The following is a 21,162-nucleotide window of genomic DNA, read 5'->3' on the forward strand; positions in this document are numbered from 1 at the left end:
GGATGTGTGCTGCTTTTCCGAATGGGAATACCTTTATCATTTTGCTAATGTGAAGCTTAAAGTGCGTGCTTATTTGAAAAATCAAAATGATACAGAAGTACATAAAGTGAAAAGTTGAAGTCTCTCATAATTCTATAGATAACAACTCCTAACATCCAACAGCTGTTTATAGAGCACCTACCACATGGCAGGCACAAACATGATTTTAGGAGCTTCAAATATATCCATAATTACAACAAAGATCTTTGTCCTTATTGGGCTTATAGTCTAGAGCCGTGCTGTCCAATACAGTAGCCACTCGCCACAGGTAGCAATTAAATTAATTAAAAGGAAGTACAAATTAAAAATTAAAGTTCTCCAGCCAGACCAGCCACATGTACATAGCCAGGTATACATAGATTTGTGTGCATACATATGTGTATATATACATGTGCATATACACATACACTTGTGTTTGTATGCATGTGTGTGTGTATACTTGTGTGTGCAATTATGTGTGCATGTGTATACATATACCTGTATGTGTGTATGCATGTGTGTATATATATGTATACCTATTCATATATGTATCCATGTTTATAATCATACTTGTGTGTGGATGTATGTATGTGTGTTGGGTATATGTATGCATGTATGGATATATGTATGTGTGTGTGTGCATATATATTATATATAGACTCGTGGAGCACCTGGGTGGCTCAGTCCATTAAGCGTCTGACTTCAGTTCAGGTCATGATCTCACGGTTTGTGAGTTCAAGCCCCACGTTGGGCTCTGTGCTGACAGTGCAGAGCCTGCCTGGGATTCTCTCTCTCCCTCTCTCTGCGCTTCTCCCACTTGCACTCCCCCCTCCCCTCTGTCTCTCTCTCTCTCTCAAAATAAATAAACTTTTAGAAATGTATGTATAGGTGTACCTGGGTGGCTCAGTCGGTTAAGCATCCGACTTCGGCTCAGGTCATGATCTCACAGTCCGTGAGTTTGAGCCCCATGTCGGACTCTGTGCTGACAGCTCGGAGCCTGGAGCCTGCTTTGGATTCTGTGTCTGCCCTTCTCTCTGCCCATCCCTCACTAGTACTCTGAGAGAGACTAGTACTAGTCTCTCTCTCTCTCTCTCTCTCTCTCAAAAATAAATAAAAACATTTTAAAAAGTTTTTTAAATAAGAATATATGTATATTCTTGTGTGTATTTATATGCATGCACATGTATATATATTTGTGTATATACATGTGTGCCTATGTGTATGTATATGGACATATCAAGTATATGATAGTATATAGATTATATTGCATATATGCTGTACCTACTGTTCAGAAACCTACTCTTATCACTTACCAATGCAGTATGGGAATCTTCCTTTATCAGTAAATAGATCAATCACATTAGTTTTTATCCTCATATTGTTAGATGCTTCATTTCAATTTTCCACTACTGTAAACAGTATAACTGTGACCGCCCTTGGAACTTCTATCCTTGTACATTTCTCTTAACATGACTTCTGTGAAGTGGACAGGGACGATGTGTGTAACCTGTGGAGCACCCAGTGAGAGCTCGGTGCCAGGTGGACTGTGCCAGGCTGTGCAGAAGGCCCTAGAGTGGCCATTTCAAGGAGCCGCTGCCCCCTCCCTAGAAGGGGCCCTGAGGCTTTTCACAGCCCGCAGAGCAGACTGCCATCCTTGCCCCTGCAAACGTAATGCCCAAAGCTACAGCCAACAATTCTCCATGGCGTTTTGGCTTGGATGTTTGCTTCAGAAGACTCCCACGGTCTGGATGTAGCCTCGTGGTGCATTTACTAGCCACCTCCTGGGTACCTGACTCCGCATGAGGCGCCAAACCTGTTGAGTTCTGAGAACCGTCTCGTTTTACGAGCTCACAAAAAAGCCTTTGTGGCAGCGCGACTGTTCATTAAACCTGGGTCTGAGCTTTCCACGCGGTTTTGTTTTGTTTATTTGTTAACAAACAAGAGGCCAGGATTGGCGTGGAAAGGACAGCAGTTGTGGGGTGGTGTGTGAAGAGCGAATGCAGTGTTATCAACCTGGACAATCTGGGTTGATTGGTTTTTGTTTCCCCAGTGGAAGCCCAAAAGAAACTCTAACCATCTGGGAGTTTTTATTCCTAAACTAACTCCCAGCTCCCTTGCCCTTTCTGAGCCGAGAAAGCGGAGACGCCCCGCTGTTAAATGTATAAATTCTGCCTTCAGATCAGGGAGCTCACCAGCTCTCCGACCCCTCCCCCTCCCCACCCTTCCGGGGAAAGAGCCCCCACTCACTCCCCCTCCATGACACGTGGTGGGTATAGAGTCACCGCTAACACAGCTGTGGGCTCAGGAATGTCCCTACCTACAAGCAAGTGAAAGTCTAGAAACCCTAAGACTTTGTGATCATTTTTGTCACCCTGTAGACATGCAATCCACCTGAGCTGCCTCCATCAGAGGCTGAATGGGATGACTGAGAGACACGGTAGGAGCCTAAGACTGGACTGGGGTCGGGACTCATACAAAGCCCACTCCAGGATGGGGAAGCCTGGCCCCATCCTCTGGGTAAATATATGTATGTGTGTGTGTGGATATATATTATATATATATATATATATATATATATATATATATATATATATATATACTTATGGAGCACCTGGGTGGCTCAGTTGGTTAAGCATAGGCAATGCTTAGGTTAAGGAGGCAGGGGGAGCAGCCACCTTCCCTCCTGGCCCTTCCAGGCTCCCTCCAACTTCAGTGTGACCCGAGCCCTGAGTTGCAGGAGGCAGACATCCTCCTGTACACTTGCCTGAGTTCTCTGCATGCGTTCTCTGGGGTCCACCCTCACGGTTCCTCCTTGCCTCAAAGAGAGATGAAGGAAACACGGTCCTTTTCCCCTTCCCCCTCCTGCCCCGGGCCCCCTGGCAGCCCTCTCTGGACTTCGCCCCGTCTCTGACTCAGGCATGGCTAACCCACACACTAATCCACACTGCCTCTGAAACAAAGTACAGAAAAGTGATAGATCAGAGGCCTCATTTAATGGGAGCTTAAATTTCAGGCGTGGTGCTGCTGGCTCGGTTCAATGGAGATTTACAACAGCAGGTGCAGGGGAAGCTTAGATTGAGGCAGAGGGATTTTGTGTGTTGGGGGAGGGGGAAAGGAGAGGGCTCATTTGATCTGTCTGCTACTGGAAGAAAAATAAACTCCATTTGTTCTTTTATTCTTTTAAGAAACAAAAGGGATAAAAGAAATTTTAGGCCAGTAAGCTTCCCTTTTATTCTTCCCTATTTCTCAAATAGATCAGAAAATGATCCGTATTATTAACCACCTAGTCTTCCCCCAAAATATAAATTAAAAAAAAAAACAACATTAATGTTCCTCCATACTTAACAGATCTCATGATAGCAAGCTCAGCAAGGCTGGAGCTCAAGAAACACAATGGAAAAGAAAAGACTTCGGTTTTTAAAAAGCTCCTCTGAATGGCTATGAGAACAAGAGGCAGACAGTAATTTGAGAGGCTTTTAAATGTGCCGTGAGTTCGACTTTTGATTCCATCCTTTTCTACACATGGACAATTAGCCATAGCACGGGTTTGTGTGATTAGCAGACAAACCGAACCCTGAGTGATTTAGCCATTGTAACTTGGGTAAGAACGCGTTTCCCAGTGACCCATCCCAGCCAGAAATGACCCCATGTTATTCCCACACTGTCAGTTTTTTTTGGCATTTCTAAAATAAAGTACAACTTTGTCTTTTAAAAACTCCCTCATGGGCAAGGAACCTTCGGTACTATTTTTAAAACCAGCAACAAGACTGGACCTGGGCCAAGATTCTGAAAGGAGCAGAAATAGTATAGCTCGGTGTGGTGTCTCCCAGCTTCCTTCTTGGCCTGTACCTCCAGGAAGCCTTCTGAGCGGTCTTCTGGGTGGAGCTCTGGGCCTGGCCCCCCAACACTGAGGAAGAGGGAGGGTCACGGGTACAGGGCTGGCTTCAGGTGGTAGCACGTCAGACGCACGTCTTGGGGGACAGATGGCCTCCGGCAGGTCCTGGAACAACTATCCGTGGAAGGAGCATCTGGGCTTCTATTTCCCTTTCTTTCTGAAATGTCAGATTGGACCATTGGTTCTGAAACCGCACAGTCCCCTGCTAAAATGAAATGATGGCCGTCTTTCCCCATGCAAAGAAAAATCAATGAAGCAGATCAAATTTTCCCCATCGTAAGTTTATCGAGCTATTCAAAACCACCAGAAATGTCAGCACTTTGAGAGGGGACTTCGAGTAGAAATGGCAAGTTTATAATTCAGTAGAATGGATTCAACAGGGTGAAAACGATGAGCCTGTTGGGAAGTGCTCGTATTGAGACATGCTGGTTTGTGCACTTGTCTGCGATCACTCTCAGGAGCCCATGTGCTCCTTGGGAACAGGAGGGTTTGTGAACACGAGCTCTGGTGTGAGTGGCTCTGTGGGCACTTCCCGCACTTGTGGACAGGTCTCATTCCTGGAAAAGGGGCCCGGAGTTGAAATAACAGGAGAGAGATCTGATGTTCCAATAACAGGAGATTATATAACTGATCAAAACTCAATGCCTGCCCTCCCTTTCTCTCTGCACCTCCCCCACTCGCACTTTGTCTCTCTCTCTCTCTCTCTCTCTCTCTCTCTCTCTCTCTCTCAAAAATAAACATTAAAAAAAAGGGGGGGGGCATCTGGGTGGCTCAGTCGGTTGAGCCTATGACTTCGGCTCAGGTCATGATCTTGTGGTCCATGAGTTCGAGCCCCATGTGGTCGGGAGCCTGCTTCGGATTCTGTGTCTCCCTCGCTCTCTGCACCTCCCCCACTCACTCACACTTTGTCTGTCTGTCTCTCTCTCTCAAAAATAAACATTAAAAAAAAAAAATCAATGCCTGCCTTTTTAAAGAAATAGCCTCAAACATGGTATTTCAGTTACTCCGAATGCTGAACTTCAGGATCTCTTTGTCCAAGGTGATTTGGCTTGATTTAATAGGGGAACGTATTACCCACATATGAAATCCTATTACTTAATATGATACAGTATCACTACAGTTTTTACAAAGTCCTTGGTGCCTCCCTCTGTGACCACATAATCTGAAGATAAAGAAACTATGATAGTAGAGCTAGGGCAGTCAGAAGAGCTGCCTTGGAGAGATTTTTCGGAGGCATCTTAGAGGAAATGTTTCAGAACAGTAGTGGCTGTTTCCTCGTTTCAGTGATGAACCAGGGCTGTCCGTTTCGCCACCTCCTTGGCACTCCCCGAAGCCGCGCACACACTCAGCACCAAGAGCTGTTTTCCCACCGGCTGCATCCTGCTTTCCGGGCGTCACTGCCAGCTTGACCTTGCACCCTGCTATTAAAAATGCAAGATCCAAAGCATATTCCTGACCGGTTTTCTTCCTTCAGGCTTTCCCCCAACGTGTTTTCACACACACACGCACACACACACACACACACACACACACACACACACACACAGACGCCTCAGATCTCGGCTAGAATTCTGGGCAGTCACATCCTCTCGTGACCGTGCATGTCCTTCCCAGTCCCAAACCCGCCTGATGAGAAAAGATCACAGCTGTCATCTCTTCCTTTTGTCAACGGTTTTCCAAAACCGAGTTTGCTGGAGGCTTCAAAAGCAGTGTGACTGGTTTTCGTCTTATGTTTTTTTTGTTTTTTTTGTTGTTGTTGTTTTTTGTTTTTTTGTGTTTTTTTTTCAACGTTTTTATTTATTTTGGGGACAGAGAGAGACAGAGCATGAATGGGGGAGGGGCAGAGAGAGAGGGAGACACAGAATCGGAAACAGGCTCCAGGCTCCGAGCCATCAGCCCAGAGCCTGACGCGGGGCTCGAACTCACGGACCGCGAGATCGTGACCTGGCTGAAGTCGGACGCTTAACCGACTGCGCCACCCAGGCGCCCCTCGTCTTATGTTTTAAGATGGTGGCTGACACATGTAAAAGATCATATGATACATATGTTATAAAGCACAACTGCGTAATAAATACCCACGGACCCGGCGCTGTCACCTACTCCCACCCTCAGAGGTAACCACTTTCCTGACGTGTGTATTTATCATTCTTTCTTTTTAGAACTGTTTCTTCTCATACGTATGGCTGTCGAAACCATGTAGCGTTCAGTTTTGCTTGTTAAACAAACAATTTAGGCGGCCGACTGAAGCTGCTCTTGTGAAGTAGCCTTTTTGGGACTCGATCCGCTTCCGCACGTAGGGCCCGAAGTCGCTCAAAACCATCAGGGAGCTGTCTGTCTGGCATTTCCTGCAGAGACAGTTTATTGGCTCCTCAAGAATCAGTGCTATTGCTTTACAGCACATTTGGTCTGATTCAACTCTTTTTTTCCTATTACATCCCTGTTTCCGCCATTTACGTATTGGAGAAATCCATAGTGGGTGCCTTCTACGAGCCAGGCGCTGGGCTAGAGATCAGCGGCAAGCCAGGGGGAGCCCCCACTCCCGCTGGAGCCCACGGCCAGCCTCCTCTCCTTCCCTCTGTCACGTGAGCCATAAGTGCAGGCCGCAGGCTAGGAGAGTCCAGGCCCTTGAGCCACATACAGCGAACAAAGGGGCCATGGGACCAGTGGGCTGTGAGCCCAAGGGGAGGTTTATAGAAGGACTTCAGGAAGTGGTCAGCCTCCATGGGCCCCATCCTGGGCCCTCTGTGGAGGATATTCCTGACTCTGGATTTCTTTGATAGGCTCACACACTCTCCCAAGCATATTTATGTCATTAGCACCACACCTGCACAGGAGGCCCCGCGGCGGGGTATAGATCAAGGGCTCTACAGTGAAAGAGGAAATCAGCCCTGTCAGCGCTAGAGTCTGACAGATGACAAAGATACAATTGCCTGGGTACAAAAAGATACAATGGAACCTCGCGAATATATATACTTTGTAATTTTTATATGATACAATGTAGAATATAAATATAAAGAATCCAAAGGATGTATGTATAATTCATGTATTCTCACCCAGCTTCCACACGGGCCACCCACCAGAATAACTGACATCCTGCAATCCCTCTATAAAATAACACGGCTAATGCCAAAACCCTGACACCCCCCTCAGCCCTGGGGCCCATCTCCACATGCCGCCGGCATATCTGTTCTTCCTACTTGCCTTGTGTGATTCCCCAGAGTCCGAAGCCTGCGCTGGCCACTTGTACTCACTATCGAGTCGCAAGCTTGAATTAAATGTTCCTGCATACTGATGAAATACGAATTCAGAAAGAAAATCATGTCAGTGAAAACCAAATTGAATGCTTTTGAAAGACTTCAGTCAAGATGAGTCACTTAAAAAATGCTTTTGAATTAGGTGTGAACAAATTGAGTGTAAAAAACTGAAGAGAAGAAAGGTAAAATGTAGAAGAATTCTGCTCTCCGATTGTGCAATGGGTGTCTTTAACTTCTTATTCCCCTTGAAATGGACTAAAAATGGAAATTGTGCATGGTACGTACTGGTTTTTTTTTTCTTTTTAAGACAGAAGTCTGTTCAGCAGACAGTACTCAAGGAAAACACCTGAGCTTTCCCTCAAACATTAGTGAATAAATGGACATTTATGTTTTAATTCTAAATAAAATTTTATGCATATGTGAATATACAACATACAATGTAAACTATGTGTGTGTGAGAGAAATTGATTTTTTATGATCCCCTTCTTTGAATGACTCTCACTCACCTTCAGTCCCAAGCACATTTGAAAAAGAGGACTTCTATTATAGTTTTGCCTATGCACTCACCAGGACTGCCCTACTCAAGGGTGGATTTATGGTCAGCCAACCTCCCTAAAAGATTTCTGATGTGATGGCACTTGCTGAGGATGATTTGGCTTTTTATTTTGTTTGGTTTTGTTTTCACTTGCCAAACATTTATTGAGAGCCATGAGAAAAGACCCTATTTTAGAAACAATGGTTTGAAGAGAGAGAGAAAAGGCAATGTCAGACTGCTGGATGGATGAGGGAGGTCATGACCTCCCAAAGCTCTGCCCTTTCTGACCAGTCACACTCCCAGTCGACCTTTTCTCTAACCACCCCGGGAGCCAATGGAGCCAGGACCCCTGCTCCAGGGCTTTGCTGGGCGGCAGGAGAGCAGGGATGTGACCTGGAAGGTGGCCGGATGTTCCCAAACTGCAGGCAAGCAGAAGGATGAAAAGGCTAGCCTTGAGTAACTTGGGTCCAGATGAGAAAAGGGCCTCTTGACTAGGCTCAAATTATATTTTTTGACCCTAGTTCTTCCCAATCAGTTGTGAGGAGCCTTTCGAACTGTGAATAGTATCACTTAAAAGGGAAACATTTCAAATCCTATTCTAGCATGCCCCCCCCCATGTATCCAGCCATGCAAGTGACATGCTTCTGCTTGAGTGCACGCATGCTCACATGTGTACGTGTGTGTGTGTGTGTGTGTGTGTGCGCGCGCGCGTGTGTGTCCTCTCATGTGTGTGCTTTGGAAGGCCTCCGATGAGGGCTGCTTCAGCACCAGTCCAGACAAAGGCCTTGGACACAGCGGCCTCCTGGGACGAGATGCTTGATTTTGCTCAGCACCTAAGGAATAAAGCCAACCTTACGGAAAATAGGTTCTTTAGAAAAGGTTCCCCGAGCACCAGAATGATTCAAGCCTGCTCTCTGAGAGAACACACAGAAGAGAAGTAGGCAGACTGGAGTAGGAGTACAACTTCATTTCAGCCGTCCCGGGAGGATCATGTGCTATTCAGCCATCTCTCCATTTCCACTTTGTTGTTGCTCGAAACGTGGGTCCCTGCAGGGTACAGAGCCATGGAAACCACTCTTGCACTCTGCTCAAGCACAGGGACTTCAGTAAGTGGAGACGGGGAGAAGGGAGCAGAGAGAGAGGTAGCATGGACACAGGAGCCCTATTTTGTTGCTCCAAGGAGTAACTGGACCCCTGCCCAAGAGATCCCCAAGCCCTCCAGAGAAAGAAATTGCAGGGGCATGAGTCATCCCCCATTTTAGAAGAACACAGGGGTTCCAACCCTGGGGGGCTTGGGGGCCTCCCTTATCAAGACTGGGCAACTGGAGTACACAGATCGTGCTTGGTTAAAGGCTGGGATCAGCTTCTGGCTTATTATCTGTTTAACTAAGTGGATTCAATGAGAATTGACTGGAATTGTACACTTCGAGTTCCCTTACAAAACACCGTTATCTCATAAGCTGGCTTAATGGAACAGGCTGTCAGGGGCTTATTAGAAGTAACTGAATACAGCGCCTCACAGAGCAACGATCCAAAGGAGGGTATACAGAAGGCTGGGAGACCTCACACCTTGTGTGGCTACAAAAGACAGGCCTGAGGTGTGACTGCAAACCACACTGTTTAGCATCCACCCCGGGAGACAGGCCCAGGTCTTCCCAAGAAGAAAGGCATTTGGCACTCACCTCACTCGGTTTAAAAGCATTTCTTCCAGGGGTGCCTGGGTGGCTCAGGTGGTTAAGCATCTGACTTCAGCTCAGGTCATGATCTTGCAGTTCGTGGGTTTGAGCCCCATGTCGGGCTCTGTGCTGATGGTTCAGAGTCTGGAGACCGATTCTGTGTCTCCCCCTCTCTTTCTTCTCCTCCCCGCCTTGTACTCTGTCTCTCTCTCAAAAAAAAAAAAAAAAAATTAAAAGCATTTCCTCCATGTTATGGCTGAATTAAGTCTTTCATTGATCTTTTATATGTGTGGCCTCAGCACCTATGAAAGATAGCAGAATGGAGTGGCTAACAGGATCATCTTTGGAGTTAGACTGCAAGACTTTGAGCCTCAGCTTTGCCACTTACTAGCTGAGTGACACTGTGTTCCTTAACTTCTCTCTGGCTCAGTTTCCCCGGCTGCAAAGTGGGTTTCTGCAGAGATACAACAAGCTGATATGTATACACTTCTTAGCATAGCGCCTGGAATAAGTGATGATCTAAGTGACCGTTCAGTGATCGTAACCGTTACTCTTGTCACAGAAAAAACTTCATCGCATTTCATAGCTTTTGTGCCCACATCTCCTTCCGCTGTTAATTGCAGCGTGAATTTGGAATGAGCCACGTTCATGGAGGAGATTCTGGATGGGAGGCATTGGGTGTGGAGGAGCTCAGGTCTGTGATCAGCAGGACATTTTGAACCCTGACTTTGCCAGGGATGGCAATGTGACCTTACACAAGTCATTTATCTTCTCTGATCCACATTTCTAAAGTGTGTGTGTGTGTGTGTGTGTGTGTGTGTGTGTGTGTGTGTGTGTAACTTTCACTACAGACTTTGGGTAAATGAATGTAAATCCTGCTTTGAGTGAATGCTGATGTAATTATGAATAATGCTCAGAGACTGGCGTGCTCTCCCAGAAACCTGCACATTGTAGAATACTTGCTTTGAGGGTGACAGATATGTTGGAAAGAGTTGATGATTTGGATGGAGGTCGCTCTTGTGCAGTTCTTTGTGCACAATGTGCACAATGGAAACAATGGACTCTTTTTGAGGAAAGTTTTACTTTATTTGTGAATTTAGGACTTTTTATTTTCCACCCAGCATTTGATAGCCTTATTTTCCTGTTGTGTTCATTTGAGTTTAATTTACCAGTAATCTGTAAACACTTCTGTCAAACAACCTGCTCTACAGTTGACCTCTTTGCAATTATACGGCCTTTGCTTCATTATCTCCAAAGCATAATGTACAATTGCCATGAATAATCTATAAGTTTCAGGAATCTATAGTCCAGTAGATGATTCTCTTTCATTCAGTCTAGTGGATGAACATCATATTACTCACTTTCCAAAAAAAAAATTGAAATAAACCATATGAAAAATTGGATGAATCTTTCTGTTTGACAGAAAATGAATTACTTTAAATAAAAAATTTAGCCTGTTTGGGGCGCCTGGGTGGCTCAGTCGGTTAAGCGGTTGACTTCAGCTCGGGTCATGATCTCGTAGTCTGTGAGTTCAAGTCCCACATCGGGCTCTGTGCTGACAGCTCAGAGCCTGGGGCCTGCTTCCATTCTGTGTCTCCCTCTCTCTCTCTGCTACTCCCCCGCCCATGCTCTGTCTCTCTCTCTCTCTGTCAAAAATAAGTAAACATTAAAAAAAAAAACTTACCCTGTTAGCTGAATTGTGCACCTTGTGTCTTCTTATTTCCATGCCTTTTTTTGTTTGAAAGACTAGTAGGGAATATTCAACGCTCAGATATAATTGATATAATTTCCCATATTTTAAATGGCTTAAAGTGAGAGTTTAAGGAAAGAAGTTACATGATTGAGTGAAAAGCCATAACCTTCCAGGGCTTCTTCTGGTTGGTTATTGACTAAAGCACAAGCTGGCATAGCTCAGGTAGGGTTGCAATGCCAAGGGTTAAGCATAGTGTGATATCAGTCCCTATACCTGTGGATCTCAACTCTTTTTTGGTTATGAGCCCCTGTAAGAATCAGGAGGAAGTTATGAACATGCTCCTCAGAAAACCACACATTTTCTCCTTTCCACAAAGGTTGGCATAGAATTCTGGGGAATTCACACGAGCTCCTGACTTCCCTCCATCCACTCCACTATCACCACAGTTCACGGAACATGGGGAGGCTTCCTCTCACTGCTCTTGACCATGCTGATTTTTTTTTAATGGCATGAACTGGACATTTCTGGAAACCAGGAGTTTAAAACTAGTCAGAGAATTTTTATGATACAATAAGAAATATACATATTGGCCTTTGTCCCCAGTTCCTGGCACACAGCTATTAGAACCCTTGGAATCTCCAGAGGGATAAGAGTGTCCGGTATGCTAGGGGGATGACGGTGGTAAGGGCCCCCCCCCTCAGCTGCAGGATGTTGCCAGAAAGACAAAGGTAAGGTATCTCCTCATCTCACACCCACTAGGACTGATCCAGATGATAACCACAAGCAGCGTTGAGGATGTGGAAAAATCGCAGTCCTCTCACACTGCTGGTAGGAATGTCAAATGGTGCGGCCACTTTGGACAATAGCCTGGCAGTTCCTCAGTAGGAACTATTTTGCCTATACAAAAATTTGTGTATGTAAAACTAGCAGCATTATTCATAATAGCCAAAATGTGAAAATAACCTAAATGCCCATCAATTGGTGAATGCATATGTGAAATGTGGTATATCCATACAGTGAATATTAGTCAGCAATAAAAAGAAAGGAAGAACAGATGCATATATACTACAACTCAGATGAACCTTGGAAACCTTACGCTAAGTAAAAGAAGCATGATACAAAAGATCATATATTCTCTGGGTCCATTTATACGAAATGTCCAGAAATGGTAAATCCATAAAGACAGAAAGAAAGCAGATTAATGGTGCCAGGGACTTGGGGTAGAGTGAGAAAGTTAACAAGTATGGGGTTTCTTACTGAGGTGATAAGAATATTCTAAAATGCATCATGGTGATGATGGTCGTACGACGATGTGAATATACTAACAGCTATTGGATTGTATGCTTTAAATGGGTTCAGTGTATGGTATATGAATGATACCTCAATAAAGCTGCTCCCAAAACAGAATACAGGCTCTGGATCCAGGCTGTCTGTGTTTAACCCCCGTGGAAGTTCTGGTGTCCTGAGACAAGGATTCGGGTGCAGGTACTATATTCGGAAAGATGTTTCAGGAAGCATAGTCAGGAAGTAGGGAAGTGAGCCAGGGAAGGAAGGAAAGCCAGTGAAGGGGCATTAATGAGTGAGTTATTCTTGTGGGCAGCTGGAGCTCCATCCTCCCGGGACTGAGCAAAGGCTCTGGAGACCACACTTCGGAATTGTCCCCCACCAGGGGGTAAGGAAGCGGGGCTGTGCCCACAAGTGCTAACTTCCTAGCACACAAAGGCCAAGCATGCTTCTATAACCAGAGAAAGCCCTCAGACAGGAAGAGAGACAGACAGAGAGAAACAAAGAGACAGAGAGCGAGAGCCATGCAGGTACTTGAGGTAGGAAGCAGTCAGAGTTTGTTCCGCAGACCGACAGGTGACATCCAGGGTGACTGAGTGGGTATGGACAGGGCGTTGGCAAGGCTCTGCTCACAGGGGTATTACTTAACCTCTCTGTACCTTGGTTCCTTCATCCTTAAGATGGGAAAATAATAGCTCCAATCTCATAAGGGTACTGCAGGGATCAATGAGTTCATGTATCTGAGTATTGGAGACAGCCAGAAATACTCATCTTGAACCTTTCTTTTTTTAAACTTCTGACTTATCTGTGATCATTTCACTTCTGAATTGGCTTCTAACAAGATAGAGAATAAATCCAGCTATTATAAGTGTCAAAGAAAAATAGAAGCCTTGCCGAGAATAGTCTTCTTATTAGGCTGTCTTTGTGTGTTATCAGCTTTGAATGGCTGCCTTTTGAAATACACCATATGCTTTGTTAGCACATTAGGCAGATGCCCAGCCCAGCAAGTTCTGTTACTGGAGCAGCTCTGTAATCTCTCATTCTTGCTATTCTATTTTATGGAAACTGTTGGTGGGATTCAAGCAAGAGAGGTTCATCATAGCCCTCTCTGGTACTTTTCTTTGTGTCTCCCCATTTTTTCCCAAAGCTATGTTCTGAGGATAGTAGACCCCAGGGAGCTCTCTTTCTGTGAAACTTATACAGAGAGGGACTGAAGCCAGTGGCTGCCATCCCAGGCAATTCTGAGTTCTACTTCTATCAAAGGCATTTATACTCAGTATGTTTCATTGCTCATGGATGATTGAAACAGCCCAGTTGGGGAACAGCCAGGGAAAAATAGGGTTAAAAAAAAAAAACCCAACTGTGTTACATCGAGCTCAAGCTGTCACGATTAAAATTTAATTTAAAGATCTGTTCACCCAAGAAAATATCTCTGGATTGTTTCAGGCTGTGACTCTTCAATTAAGCTGACTTTTCACAAATCCAAAATTGCCGTGGATGAGCTCTTTACTTCGCTTCGGGATATTGCTGGAGCTCGGAATCTCATGAAACAGTTTAAGTCTGTGTATGTTCCTGGGAATCATACCCACCAGGCAAGTACATATGTTTTAAAGTAACCGTCTAATCTGTGTTGTATTTTTAGGATTCAGAGACCACAAAAAAAAAAAAAAAAAAAAAAAAGTTTCCATTTAGCCTCTCTAAAATGAGGGATTTGTTCTAGATGAACTCCAAGCCCCCTTCTAGTTGAGAGTTCTGGGTTCCCCTGAATCTGAAAGCTTCTTGATTCGTTTGTACCACAGGCTTGATGCAGGGAGGCGAGCACTGGACTGGGGGGTCAGTCCCTGCTCTATAACTGTCACATACCTATTTTATAACCTTAGGCAAGTCCCTTCCCTTCACTGGGCCCCAGTTACTATAGGTGCAGGTAAGGGGCTGGCCTTATATGATTCCCAAGCTTCTAGATCTAAGCAGTCCCTAAACATTCTGAACAATTAGAATAATAAAATCACCTAATAATATCATAGCAAGGAAAAAAGAAGTTGGTGACCGCAAAACCTTTGTTATTTAAAATCCCCTTGGGGCGCCTGGGTGGCGCAGTCGGTTAAGCGTCCGACTTCAGCCAGGTCACGATCTCGCGGTCCGTGGGTTCGAGCCCCGCGTCAGGCTCTGGGCTGATGGCTCGGAGCCTGGAGCCTGTTTCCGGTTCTGTATCTCCCTCTCTCTCTGCCCCTCCCCCGTTCATGCTCTGTCTCTCTCTGTCCCAAAAATAAATAAAAGTTGAAAAAAAATAAATAAATAAAATAAAATCCCCTCACCACTTCCTAAGGACGGTAGGGGAACTCTAGAAGGATGTTTTGACTGGTGACCAGGAAGGTAGCATCAGAACCCAAGATTAAAAGCTCAGGGAGGGAGGGGCCCCAGAAAGAGCCAGGAAAGTTAAGGAGCGAAGAAAGGCTGGAGTCGTTGAGGCTGGGTAGTGTCCGTTGGACAAGGATGGAGACGGAACTAAGGTTCCTCACGGTCAAAGATGAGCCTTCCAGGAAGAACACGTGTTCCTGACGGAAAAGATGATTCGTGGGGTGTGTGCAAGCATCTCCTCCTACATATCCCTGTGAAATCTCAGGAAAAGCCACTCCATTTGCCAAGGCTCTTTGGGAAGTTGAATGTGCTGTCAGTGAGGGTCAAGTTCAGCATCCAGATGCTGATGCTTTAAGGTGGGCATGTAGACAAGAGCTAAGGTTATCTGCCATAGCCTAGCAAAATCCGGACTCTTCCTGCCATGTATCCTTACAGTAGCTGATACTTGAAGAGTGCTCTCACATTTGGTTTGTCCTTTGATCCTTGCAGCAACTAAGCTAGGGAAGCGTTATTATCCTGAGATCTAGGAAGGCCATGTGACTTGCCACAGGCACACAGGTGACCAGGGCCGGATGCCAAGTTTTGGCTGCCAACACAAAACCTCCTCCCTTCTATACCGCGGATCTCACAGAGACTCTGGAAATACTGATTGATGGTGCTGACGGGCATCCGAAATCGCCCACCAACATATGAAAGACCTTAGAAACTGGCACTCAACTTAGTAACATAAATTCCCATCTTTGGTTCAATGATCTGAGAACACCACTACCACGAAATACAGACAAAATCACTCACAGAATTAATCGTATACAGTTTGGTTGTTAAAAAAAATCACCAATCTTGGGGCGCCTGGGTGGCTCAGTCGGTTAAGTGTCTGACTTGGGCTCAGGTCATGATCTTGCGGTTCATAGGTTCGATCCCCACATTGGGCTCTGTGCTAACAGCTCAGAGCCTGGAGCCTGCTTCATGGATTCTGTCTCCCTCTCTCTCTGCTCCTCACCTGTTCATTGTCTCTCTCTCTCAAAAATAAAAACATTTTAAAAAATCATCAATCTTAAATACAGCAATGTGGACTAGTTCTAGAAGACACAGAACTGGTGATACATGATGAGATTTAGACCAAAGAATTTCTTTTTTTTTTTTTTTTAATTTTTTTTTCAACGTTTTTATTTATTTTTGGGACAGAGAGAGACAGAGCATGAACGGGGGAGGGGCAGAGAGAGAGGGAGATACAGAACCGGAAACAGGCTCCAGGCTCCGAGCCATCAGCCCAGAGCCTGACGCGGGGCTCGAACCCACGGACCGCGAGATCGTGACCTGGCTGAAGTCGGACGCTTAACCGACTGCGCCACCCAGGCACCCCTAGACCAAAGAATTTCAAGAAGCAAGTTGCTGCTGCATTTGGCAAAGTGCAAATAAAACACTGAATTAATAAGCTCTTTTCAATTTTATGATCAGCACTGTGACTAATTTAGCCAAATTCACATAAATGTGTATTAGCTATAAATCTTGGGCATGATAAGGACAATGACATATTTTCTAGATGTTATGGCCCTGCTGCCAACACTGCTGTCATTTCTCCAGACCTCAGAACCCTGTCCTGCAACCATGGCCTTCACAAAAAGAAATTTCCCCTTGTTGTATAGACTCCCTTATGGTGAGTCAATAACGTCAACCCATTCACTGAAAATCCTAAATGTCAGTGAGTGGGATGTGGGGGGCAAGGTGGGGAGTGTGTGTGTATCTTCAGGGGATTTAGTAAATAATGATACAGACACAGGCTGTGAAATACTGTGAAACAGTTGAAATGAATGGGGCAACTCTAATGTGCTTATTAGCGGGACTGTGAGTAAACCCTCGTCTCAGGCTCTACTTCTTGGAGAACTCAAACTAAAACAGAGGTTTCTGATCTATTAGATGGGGGGAAAATCACATGTAATGTAGATCATTCTGTGAAGCTTTTTTCTATCTTTGTTTGAAAACAAAACAAAATAAAATAAAAAGTATATGGGTATGTATATTTCATAAATTTTTACAACTAAGAAAAAATTTATGATGGTTATCTTGTAGGGGTTGAGAAGGGTTGGATGGATAAGGAAGAACTCTTTGACTTCTTGCTTTATATTTATGGGGATAGAGAAAGAGTTTTTGATGGGATTATGGGTCAGTTTTACTTGTTTGGGTTTTTTTTTTAATATTTTTTGAATTTAAAGTTCTCAGTCATAGAGGAAAGCCCAGTAAGGACAGGGATTTTGATCTGCTTTGTTCACTGCCATATCCTCAGTGTCTAGAAGACACTTAGCTATAGTGAAAGCTTAATAAATATTTGTTGAGGGCATCGTGAATGCAATACCTATATCTTTATCATATAGCAGAGGATTTGTTGGCATACAGGTATAATGAGAAAAAGACAAATGTCCAAACTAGACTCAGAGTCCAGCTGTGTCTAGTTTTGAAGATGGGCCTTGACCTGGCAACTTTCTATCCATCTCTTCTCCCAACTTGGTCCTCAGCCCTAGATAGAAAGTGTGCTTTCTATCTAGCTCCACGCTGTTTGTATACAGAGCCTAGCTGAGATGCTTTGGGCTCCCTGGGACACCCAGGAAAACACTAGACCTGGTCTACCTCCAGATTCCTTTTCTAGCTCTAAGCAGTGCTGCACATCTGGGCTCTCTTCCCTGGATCCCAGGCCCCCTCCCAGAAGCCCTCTCTCCTGCTCCAGGGCATAAGCTGGCTCTCAGAGCCACTCCGGTACCCTTGCTAGCACTGGAGGCACCTCTTAGTTCACCTTCATCCTTTAGTCTTTTCGGAAGATGCGTCAGCCACAGCCCCGAGAACACCCCTCTCGTCATTTTAAGGGAACGTGATTTCATACAAGAAATGAAGTACATATAAAATCTCTGGAAGAGCTGGGAGGAGGGGGAGCTAGAATGTATCTCCAGAAATGAGCCCAGAAGATCGCCACACACCTGGCCCTCCCAGGGAACCAGGACCTCGGCTACAGCCAGGAGAGTGGGCATGACTGGGGATCATGAGGCTGTCATTGAAGCTGTTGAATTGCAGAACATACTACCAAAGCTGGAGACAGCATCCATGTTTGTTCACCATGGTATCTGCAGAGCTCAGTTCAATACTTGGCACCTAGTGGGTGGGTGGATGGATGGATGGATGGATGCATGGATGGACAGATGGAAGGCTTCCGGACTGTGGGACCAGATGGTTCCATCCACAATGGTCTTTCTCATACTCTTAATGCTTAGTGAGATGGCTGTTAGCAAGGAGGTTAACAGTAGCATTTGGGTTCATAGCCCAGCATAGCAGCATTGGGTTCATAGGTCCATAGTCCTATTGACTGTGTGGTTTTATTTTTTTTATTATGTTTTATTTTTTATTTTTTTAATGTTTATATTTAAGAGAGAGAAAGGGCGGGGGCGTGGGAAGGAACAGAGAGAGAAAGGGACAGAATCTGAGGCAGACTCCAGGCTCTGAGCTGTCAGCAGAGAGCCCGACACAGGCGTGACCCCATGAGCTGTGAGACCATGACCTGAGCCACAGTCGAACGCCCAACCGACTGAGTCACCCAGGCACCCTCAACTGTGTGATTTTAGGCAGGTTACTTCACCTCTCTGTGCCTACTTCCTCCTCTGTACAAAGAAGCTGATAATAGTACCTCCCTCATAAAGATGCTCCAATGATTAGGTGAGTTGGTACCTGTGAAGCTTCTAGGGCAGGAGCTGACACAAACAGCCCTATGTAAGCATTTGCTGTAACAGTTGTAGGGAAGGACAAAATAGGCCTTTTCTTAGTCCTCTTTCGGAGCATTTCGCCTTTCCCTTTGCTAGGAAAAGGGCCACACAGAAGGGGAGTCATTCTCAAGCTGACTGCACCATTAGCTGCTGTGTCTGGTAAGAGTTTGTTGCTGACTCCCATTTGTCGGAGGAGTTTGTGTTCGTAGACTCTGTTGAGTGGAAACCGAAGCCCCCGGTTTTGCTTGTGAAGCAAGTCTTCTGCTCTCGTTTCTTACTGCAAACGGTCCAGTTCGGGGGGGGGGGGGTTGCACCTCCTCCCTGAATGCCACAGTGTTTGATGTGCTGCTTTTCCTCAGCTGCAGCATCAGGAGGCTATTAGGCCGATGTCTCAGGGCGAAGAGCGTCTGCGCCCTTTCAGACAAAATACCGTATGACTCTCACATGACTGGCTTTGGCAGAAGTCTCAAAGTGCTGTGCTGGGCTGCGCTGGAGAAAACTTTCCACAGATGTGTACTGTCTCCTGTGCCCCTGGCACACCAAGCAAGAGCATGGAGAACCAGCAGTGCCCAAGGAGGCTTGATTCATCTGGTGCCTGGTGAAATGCGGCTCTCCGAACAGTCCGTAGGACCAGTCTCTTTGTCAGCAATCCCCAGCCCCGGCGGCCCGAGTTCTTTCCAAGTGCTAAGCTCTCTTCTTCCTCCTGGTTCTATCTACCAAACTCCAGACCTGCTAGCGTCCTTTTTGAAAGAATCAACACAAGATGGGACCACGCTGGGGACCAGGAAACTTGTCTCTGTCCTGTAGTCTCCTTCTAACTGCCTGGGTGAACTCAAGCAGATTAGTTAATAGCTTTGGGCTTAGGTTGTTGTCGTATTGAAGTTAAAGGGACTACATTCAAAATTTTACAAAGTAATCTGCTTTTGGGTTTGAAGGAAGGAAGGAAGGATGGATGGATGGATGGATGGATGGATGAACAGATAGGCAAATGAACCACTTTTCAATCTTCAGAGCAACCCATTTCCTTTTAAGAAGATGAAAGGAGAAAAAAAAAATCAGTCATAGTGTAGCAAAATATAAAAATAAATAAGCCATGGAACAGACAAAGCCATCAGCAGTTTTGAACAGATGTTTTTCTGTACAGTCATGGATTGAAACAAAATGAACAGTCTCTCTGCAAGTCTAGTTTTCCTGAGAAGTTGGCTGTTTCGAATCAAGTCTGCATAAAAGGGAGAGGCATCTTCAGTAACAGGACTGAGAGGGTCCGTGGCTGCACCAACACCAATCAACAAAGCCAAGGGCAGCAGTGCTGATTGATGGGGATGTGGTTGTGGCAACAGCTTAGGTTTGCTTGGATTCTGACTATCTTGGACCATCTTTAAGGTGCACCAAATTCAAGAAGATGTTGGAGTTGGACCATTTTCTCAAAATGGTCTCTGACTTACGTATAATGTCTGCGACTGCTGCTGTACTCAATACGTTCAAGAACTCCAATCAGGTCAATAAAAGAGTCTTCTAGACCTTCTCATACATTAAGTATACCATAAAAGAGTAACCAGAGACATAGACACAAATATTTTATTTTTCATATTTTGATTAAATACAATATTTTTAAGAGTCCAGTTTGTTCTGGAAGACATCCTGGCCATTTAAAGAGAGGGTTTCTGGTATAAGACCAATTTTTTTGAAACTTCCAACTTTTTCATGTATAATACCAATCAGAGATCTCATTAGGCCCTACCAACTCTACCAAACCTTCAGGCTGTCTCCATGAGCCTGTCATAAAAGGCCATGTTGTGATGTACGTGGCCCTAGTCACTTTTACCTTTATGGACCCGTTCCTCTATAAAAATAAAAAATATTAAAATTTGTATTGTATGGGGGTGGCTGGGTGGCTCAGTCGGTTAAGCATCCTCCTCTTGGTTTCAGATCAGGTCACGATCTCCTGGTTTGTGAGATTGAGCCCCATGTCAGGCTGCACGCTGACAGCATGGAGCCTGCTTAGAATTCTCTCTTTCCCTGTCTCTGCCCCTCCCCTGTTCACACTCTCTCTCTCTCAAGCTAAATAAATAAACTAAAAAAAAAAAAACCTTTTAATTGTATTGTACAATTGAATTGGTATAGAGACAATATTATATATCAAAACATCTTTGACCTAAAAGTTCATTTTTTTCTTTCCTTCTGATTTTAAACTAATACATTTTCATGGGTCCCTGCAAGTCTGGTGGGCTCTAGGCATTGTGTCTTCTGTGCCTAATGGATTAGCTGGCCATGTGGTCAAGGCCCCCACTTGGCACCAGTCTGCCTAGGACAGGGACATAGCTGGCCCTCAGGGAGCAGTAGGCAATTTTCTTCTCTGGAGTAGTCCTTGTGACCATTCAGGAAGCAGTCCTTGCAGTTCCCTGGGAGCTTGGTCCCAAGGTAACAGCTCAGAAGTAAGGGAACTAGACTCATGGGGGGGGGGGGGGGGGGGGGGGGGGCGGGCAGAAGTCCCCTGGCTTGAAAACTTCACATCCTATAGGAGCCAGTTTCTCTGGAACAATTCCACAGGCAGCCTCCAGCGTTCCTCCAAGGGACGTGCCCAGTCATACAAGAATCATCGTACTCAGACGAGCCCAAAGCTCTGGCTTTCTATCCAACATTTAGAGCTTTCTCCAGTCTAATGCAATTCACTAAGCAGGGGTCAATTTTATCATAAGCCAT

At 45.2% G+C, this 21,162-nt stretch overlaps 1 protein-coding gene across 2 annotated transcripts in view; it reads left to right on the plus strand.

Annotated features, from left to right (window-relative positions):
• The window catches only part of SCFD2 (sec1 family domain containing 2), a 405,365-nt gene that overhangs the window by 355,021 nt on the left and 29,182 nt on the right, over window positions 1–21,162 (plus strand). For both annotated transcript variants that reach the window (XM_023253105.2, XM_023253104.2), the window contains exon 6: window positions 13,802–13,947. In XM_023253105.2, coding sequence (XP_023108873.1) covers window positions 13,802–13,947 — 146 coding nt within the window. The remainder of the gene's footprint in view (window positions 1–13,801; window positions 13,948–21,162) is intronic.

The sequence above is a fragment of the Felis catus genome, chromosome B1, assembly GCF_018350175.1.
Source record: "Felis catus isolate Fca126 chromosome B1, F.catus_Fca126_mat1.0, whole genome shotgun sequence".
NCBI lineage: Eukaryota > Metazoa > Chordata > Mammalia > Carnivora > Felidae > Felis > Felis catus.